Source organism: Vigna unguiculata, chromosome 1 (assembly GCF_004118075.2).
Source record: "Vigna unguiculata cultivar IT97K-499-35 chromosome 1, ASM411807v1, whole genome shotgun sequence".
In the NCBI taxonomy this organism is placed as follows: domain Eukaryota; kingdom Viridiplantae; phylum Streptophyta; class Magnoliopsida; order Fabales; family Fabaceae; genus Vigna; species Vigna unguiculata.
The window spans coordinates 42,011,657-42,019,744 of record NC_040279.1 but is presented as its reverse complement, the minus strand read 5'-3'; the positions used below and the strand labels follow the sequence as shown (position 1 = coordinate 42,019,744).

General features: G+C 28.1%; 1 protein-coding gene across 1 annotated transcript; it reads left to right on the top strand.

Moving 5' to 3' along the window:
- Nucleotides 1-3,623: 3,623 nt before the first annotated feature.
- LOC114163377 (L-ascorbate oxidase homolog) lies at nucleotides 3,624-5,800 on the top strand. The gene is made up of 3 exons (XM_028047658.1): nucleotides 3,624-3,911; nucleotides 3,999-5,108; nucleotides 5,272-5,800. The coding sequence occupies exons 1-3, from the start codon at nucleotides 3,670-3,672 to the stop codon at nucleotides 5,567-5,569; spliced, it is 1,650 nt and encodes a 549-aa protein (XP_027903459.1). The 5' UTR covers nucleotides 3,624-3,669; the 3' UTR covers nucleotides 5,570-5,800.
- Nucleotides 5,801-8,088: the final 2,288 nt, after the last annotated feature.

Sequence of the window (8,088 nt, the reverse complement as noted above, 5' to 3'; positions counted from 1 at the left end):
ATGTTTATGTTATGAGTGAATCATGATGATTGAACCAAAAAGGACAATGTTCGATCATAGACATTTGATTCTTGATATGAACTATTGATTTTGAGATGATAATGTTATGTGTAGTATATTTTAATTTTCACTACATTAGCTTTTGTTTTTCGTTATGTTGAGGTATCCACGTGTGTGTGTGTGTGTCAATTGCACTAACAAAGCAAATCATTCTTATTCATAACTTCAATTTTGATGAAAAAATCTTTATCTCATTCAAAAAATTTAACGAAGAATGACCAAATTGCACATTTTTTCAAAAATCGGGACCAAATTGAAATTAAACAAAACTAGAAGATCAACTTGATATTTTTTAACGAAAATAGGAATTGAGAGAGTAATTCCAAAATTTTTATATAAACTAGTAAAAACATTATATTTACTTTTTTATGATAATAAAAAAATTAAAATTATAAGTATTCTTATTATTTTAATTATAAAATTAAATATAAATAATTTTTATAATTTTACTATAATTAATTTTCGTTTATAATGATTAAATTTGAAAGAACAGTCAAATAAAAAAATGGTTAAATCAAACAAATGATTACTTCAAAGATAATATTAATAAAATAATTATTTTTATTTATAAAAATATTTAAAATATAAAATTGAAAAATAAATATGGACAAAAAAATTCCTTTATATATAGATATAAATGTATAAAAAAATTAGAATATCAAATATATAAAATATATTGTAAATTTTAAATTTTAAAATAATATATCTAAAATTATATATTAAATTATATAAATATAAAAAAATTGAGGGAATCATAACCCCTTTGTCATTATTATAGTCCGTTAAAATATATATATATATATATATATATATATATATATATATATATATATATAGTTAATAATAAATAGAAGAATATAGGGAAGAAATAAAAATAAAAAATAATTAATACAAATATTTCTATTAAGAATATGAGAATTATATGAGTAATTGTAGTAAATAAATGGATGACTATTAATTCATAACAATAAATATATATATATATATATATATATATATATATATTTATTGAAATTATTTTAATACTACTTGGTAGAATGTAAATACATTGTACTTTGTATATATTTATATATATTAATATTTTTTTGTTAACTATATAATGATAAAGTTAGTGGTACATAATATGTTAATTAATCTTATTTTATTTAAGTTTATTTCATACGTAATAAATTCCTAATAAATTATGGTCAAAATTGAGATTTAAATTATAAAATCATAAGATATTATGATTTTATGTTTATAAGTTAGATTTCATGTATAATTGTAATTAGTAAAATCGATAAGATTATCATAAAAATAGTAAAATCATATAAATCTATATTTTTTTAAGTTTATGTTGTATCGCTTTTTCACCATTCTTACTAAATGAATTTAGTTTAAATTAAACTAAACCTAACCAAAAATTAATGTGTTATCACTCGAATTCATCCATTTAAAAATTAATACAATTGTTATTAAATTATTTTTCCCATTTAAAAATCAGTACAAAGATACAACATCACAACACCACCCAATTAAAAATTATTGTAATTTAATTATTTTTCAGTTACAAATTTTGAATATTTATTTTGCCTTTATAATTTCATTTTAATTATTTTCCTTTTATTATTTGAAATTTAATGATTAAAATTGGATTAATTTCTACTTTCACTATAAATCCGTAATTATTTTATTCATAAAGTTGTTGGTGAAGAAGATGTTCTTGCTATCTCACTTTTAGAGAAATAGAATTTTCATACTAATGTGTTTCGTGAAGGGAACAAAGTTAATGAAGATTTTTTTAGTTTTTGTTATAATTTGAATATTTATATTAAATAAATTAAATTTAATGAAGTATTGAAAAAGTGACAAGGGATTAATTGTTTCTATGGATGTGTATTTGGTGTAATTTATACAAAAGGGAAAATTTGCAATTTGTGTTATGATCCATGATTTATGATTATATCAATCATTCTCGATCTTAAGTCTTAAATATATAATATTGAGTATCACACAACCTTAAATAATGGTCAATAATTAATATCGGGTCTATGTTGCTTATTTACATTGTATTGACATTATATTCATCATAAAATGTAAAATATATATGGATTATTATGATAAAAATATGATAGGAATAAAAGAAATATTTTAAAATATTGCAAAGATTTATACCAAAATAAATACAAATGAATAGTTTATTTAAAAGAATATTTAATTTATTAAATACTAAAAAAGATTATTAGAAAACAAAAATGATCTCGTTAAAACCTAAAACTTATCTGAACCTTATTAGTTTACTTTATGTTCTTGTAGGATTGAATTACTTTTAATTCCTCAACTTTCTTATGTCAATTATCCTTTATAAGCATTCATTCATTCGTTCTTCTCATCTGGATACTTGTCCATTCATTCTTCTTGTCTCCGTACTTGCAAAAGGTACTTTGATGTTCAAGTAGGTGTTCATTCAGGATAAATGCAATCAATTCATATGGTTCAAAAGTATTAAATATTTTATCTAGATATCTTATTTATAGTGTCCTTGATGGATTTTTACCTTTGAGAGGTCTAGTTACGGCACAATGGCTTTCTAATCTTACTTAACACGATAATTTGTAAAATCTTCCTTCCTTCTAATTTTACTTCCGTATTAACCGGTCGATTTAAGGAGTTAATTCTGACAATAATTGTCCTAAAACCAATTAGTTGGAAATTCTAGCTAGCATTTATATTTTGTAACCATTCGTTGTATAAATTTACAAACATGTTAAGTTGATAAATAAAATTTTAATGTTTTATGATGAAATTTGGATGCTATTTTTATATTAATTTTTATTCTATCGTTAATGTTTTTCACCAGTAAGATTTTATTATTTAATTTTTCACAAGATGAAATATTTTTGTTATTTTCCTTATTATTTCATAAGATATTAATAATAATACAATTTATTTTATCTTATTATTAGTTTGTTTTAGAAAATATAAGAGCCTTATATATATATTTATATATAATATATATATATATATATATATATATATATATATAAGAGAGAGAAAGAGAGATGTAACCATCAAGTAAACAGTATAAATAAAATAATTAATGTATGAAAAAATTAATAAAGCTTTAAACGATTTAAAAAATAACATATAAAAATAGTCCAAAATATATTTTTCAACAATGAAAACTAATATTTCTATAAAAATGTCATATTAACAAGTATCTATTTTATTTTACAATTATCAATTACTTAGTCAGAAGTTTAAAGTATATTAACTAAATTTTTAATTATTTTTGTGAAACAGCATTGTGTACACACCTTTTATAGTTGCAAGTATTTTTAAGCGAGTAATTAAGGATTTTATTAAAATAGAATAAAATGAGAAAGTGGTATTATGACACCCTCCCCTGTAGGCTCCTAAGTATGAGGATTTGACGAGGAAAAGGGGGAGGTGTAAGGAAGTACGAGTTGGAAGGAGCGAAAAATAATGGGATGTGTGAGGATTGAGTGGTTGCGAGATGAGGAGGAGAAACATATAAGGCAAGGGTGTGGTGGGGTATGAGACATCAAGCAAGAGTTCTTGTATACTCAGTAATCAGTAATCAATTGTAAAGAATAAAGAAAGGATTCGATGGAGATGCGAGGCATAATTTTGGGGGTGTTGATGAGCCTGGTGGTGATGGTGCGGGGTGAAGACCCTTATATCTACCATACATGGAACGTTACCTATGGCATCATCTCTCCGTTGGGAGTACCGCAGCAAGGCATTCTCATCAATGGCAAATTCCCAGGACCCAGTATTAATACAACCAGCAATAACAATCTAATAGTCAATGTCTTCAATAATCTTGACGAGCCTCTTCTTTTTACATGGTAATTATTATATTTAATTAATTATATATTTATTATAATGCATGAAAAATAAATAATTTGTGTGATGCTGATGCATGCGTGGTGCAGGAGTGGCATCCAACAGAGAAAGAATTCGTGGCAAGATGGGGTACCCGGAACAAACTGCCCCATTCCTCCAGGGACAAACTTCACGTATCGTATGCAGGTGAAGGACCAGATAGGTAGTTTCTTCTATTACCCGAGCACAGCGTTGCACAGGGCAGCTGGTGGTTTTGGGTCGCACCGTATAAACAGCAGGTTGCTGATTCCAGTGCCGTACCATGATCCCGAGGACGAATACGACGTTGTGATCGGTGACTGGTACACAAAGAGCCACACCACTCTGAGGAAGTTCTTGGATAGCGGTCGCTCCATTGGGAGGCCTGAAGGTGTTCTAATCAACGGCAAAACGGCTAAAGGTGATGGAAGTGACGAGCCACTGTTCACCATGAAGCCTGGAAAGACCTACAAATACCGAGTATGCAACGTAGGAATGAAATTTTCACTCAACTTCAGGATCCAAGGCCACCCGTTGACGGTTGTTGAGATGGAAGGCTCCCATGTGGTGCAAAACCAATACGAGTCTCTGGACGTCCATATAGGTGGTTGCTTCTCTCTCCTTGTCACAGCAGACAAGGACCCAAAGGATTACTACATGGTGGCTTCCACGCGCTTCAGCAAGACTGTTCTCACAGCCAAAGGCATCATCCGTTACACAAATAGCAAGAGTGGTCCCTCTCCTGACATCCCGGAGGCTCCAGTCGGCTGGGCTTGGTCTCTCAATCAATTCCGTTCCTTCCGCTGGAATCTCACTGCCAGCGCCGCCAGGCCCAACCCTCAGGGTTCCTACAAATACGCCAAAATCGAAATTACCCGTACCATCAAGCTCGTCAACTCCGTCAGTAGGGAAAACGGTAAGCTTCGCTATGCCCTCAATGGTGTCTCCCACGAAGACCCCGAAACTCCAGTCAAGCTAGCTGAATACTTTGGAGTTGCTGACAAGGTTTTCAAATATAATACTATCAAAGACGACCCATCCTCTGACGTTGGAGCCTCTGTTAAAATTCATCCAAATGTTCTCAATCTTGAACATCGTAAATTCATCGAGATCATCTTTGAGAACCCTGAAAAATCAATCCAGTCATATCACATAGATGGTTATGCATTCTTCGCTGTCGCGTCAGTATTCCTTCTTTCCTTTTTCCTTTCCTTTATCATTCTTACTCTCTCTCTCTCTTTAATTTGCTCCTTTTTGTTGATTACTTAATATATATATATATATATATATATATATATATATATATATATATATATATATATATATATCTTGCTTACTATACAGCATAGAGCCTGGCAAATGGACCCCAGATAAGAGGGACAACTACAACCCTCTCGATGCCGTCAACAGGCACACAATTCAGGTCTTCCCAAAATCTTGGGCCGCCGTCTTGTTGTCAACCGACAACGTTGGAATGTGGAACTTGAGATCGATGATTACTGAAAATATGTATCTTGGCCAACAGATGTACTTGAGCATTATCACCCCGGAGCGTTCTCTCAGAGACGAGTACAATATTCCGGATAACGCCTTACTTTGCGGTATTGTTAAGGATTTGCCAAAGCCACCACCATATACCTAAGAAAGACTCCTCCTATATATGCAATCAACAGGAGTGTAGATTAACTATGGAGTTGATCAATGCCTCAACCCTTTTTGCAGTTCTTTCCAAATTAATTATTTATTAGTTCTCCCAATGTTTTAGCAAAAACATAGGCTCATCTACCATTTCATTTTTTTTTTTGTAACACTCACTCTATTTCTTTTCTAATAAACTGATGGGATTTTCTTAATGAAACCTAGTGTTCAAGTAGACTCTCTTCACTCCCCCCACAACTTGAGTATTATAAGTACCAGCAAGGTAAACACATTCATCTTGATTATTATCTTTTTATTCTAGCAAAAAATTATTATATTATAAAATAGTTATTTTAAATAGTTTATTTTTTGTATAGTTTTTATTATTAAATAAATTTTTAATTATAAACAATTATTTAAATTTAAAATATAATTATTAAATGATAAAATATAAAAAAAAAATATTTTATTTTTTTAAATAATTAAGTTTTGATTAATTGTAATTTAAAAAATAAAATAAAAATTAATTTTTAATTTAAAATTGAAAAAATAAATGTACATGAAAAAGCAAATCCTTATATAAAAGTATTCTTATTAAATAATTCTAAACATCATTATTCAAACTTTAATACTAATTTAAATTGTGAATAATTACATTTATGCAACTATAAATAAAAAAGTATAAATTAATTAATGAATAAATAAATTATTTAATATAAGAAAAGTTACGTAATGTAAAAAAAAATAAACTAATTCCATTTAAGAGTATATTGTTAAAATTTATGATTTAAAAAGAAATGAAATCATAAATCTATCTCTCTACGCAACATATTCTAAGATTTATTCTCTACTTATCTTTTTTTTCCCATCCATCTTGTTTTCTTTCATAACTATCAAAAAAATTAATGATGATTTTACCTTTAAAATTGGATTGTTAAATAATTAGTGGAGTTTCAAAATATTATTTTTATTATGGTGACCCAAAATCAACTACTCGTTATATTTTTAATATTAGGTAGAGGGGTACAATCATGTAAATATGCCGAACAAATTGTCATTTCATGATTTATTATGGAAGTAGAAATTATTGTTGTAAATAATGTTACTTCTGAGATCATTTTAAAAAAGAAAACACTTCTGTATCATTTACCATTGTTAAATTAAGTGTATACTTCTTATTTTAATGCATTTTGACATGGAAGTAGAAATTATTGTTGTAAATAATGTTACTGCTGAGACAATTTTAAAAAAGAAAACACTTCTGTATCATTTACCATTGTTAAATTAAGTGTATACTTCTTATTTTAATGCATTTTGACAACCATGTTGCTATATCTAAAGTCTCTAGCAAAAATTCTAATTAAAAAAAAACATCTAAGAGTGAGATATAACTTACTAATCATGGTATTAATTTTTTTTTACTTTATCATGTGAGAAAAGTATCGTGGATGCATTTATTAAATGGTTAATGCGTCAACAAGTACTTGACTTAAAGGAAATATGACTAAAGCCTCATTCACATGAATGACAAATCTATGAAATTAAGTTTAATGGGTAATAACGAAATTCTTGCTAAGTAAAACATGATACATGCACAAGGTCGTAACATTCAACCACTCATTAAAACTTAAAATGAATACTAACATTGTATGTGTTATTTTCTAAAACCTAATTACATGGATGTAGTTCAAGACACTTAAATCTTTGCATTTTCTCGGGGTGAAAGTTTACAAGCACTATATCTCAAACTCAAAAGGTTCTTTACAAATTAAACTCAAGAGCGAGACATATTACAACATTTGTTGATTGAATTCTCAACATGAATTTACCAAATATGGTGAAGGCAATATTGACATACCACAACATCTTTGGGTTGAAAACAAATCACTTTTGAGTTTATCTATCATGATATTTTGCATAATATGATGCCTTCTCTAAGGTATTTTTATTTTAGAGCAATATTTTGTCTTTAATTGAATTTGCAAAAGAAAAAAAAACTTATTTAAGTTCAAGGTTTCTTACATATGCACCATATCTAAAACATGCAATTAAAGATCATAATTTAAGTTACCAAAAATATCTTTCGGACCAGTATGAACTCCTGCATGTGCAAAATTCATAAACTGTGCAATTAAAACAGGAATACAATATAAGAGATTGTAGAAAAAGATTATATTGAATAAAGAATTCACGGATAATTAAGAATGCATACACCCAACCCCCGTAAATGAGGGAGTTAGTCACTCTTAGACATACTAAACATGAGACTGATGTTAAAATTGAATGTCTTCCGCCTTCATAATGCCTTTCTACCTTCAAGTGTAGAGATGTTAAGTTTTTTTCTCTCCAAAATGTGTCTCTCCCTCAAAAGGGAAGGTTCCCAAAAATGGGTGTTCTTCCTCACAATGGGATGTTTTCTTTCACCTCTCTCATGCCCTTTATTTATAGATTTTTCAAATTGAATTGGACCTGCAGTTTTGTACTTGATTTTGTATTAGAATAACTAACTTTATCAATATATCT

Coding starts and splice junctions, on each gene's coding strand:
- LOC114163377 (XM_028047658.1), top strand. CDS start 3,670: ATGGAGATGCGAGGCATAATTTTGGGGGTGTTGATGAGCCTGGTGGTG. Junction 3,912..3,998: donor GAGCCTCTTCTTTTTACATG/GTAATTATTATA, acceptor TGCGTGGTGCAG/GAGTGGCATCCAACAGAGAA. Junction 5,109..5,271: donor TATGCATTCTTCGCTGTCGC/GTCAGTATTCCT, acceptor CTTACTATACAG/CATAGAGCCTGGCAAATGGA.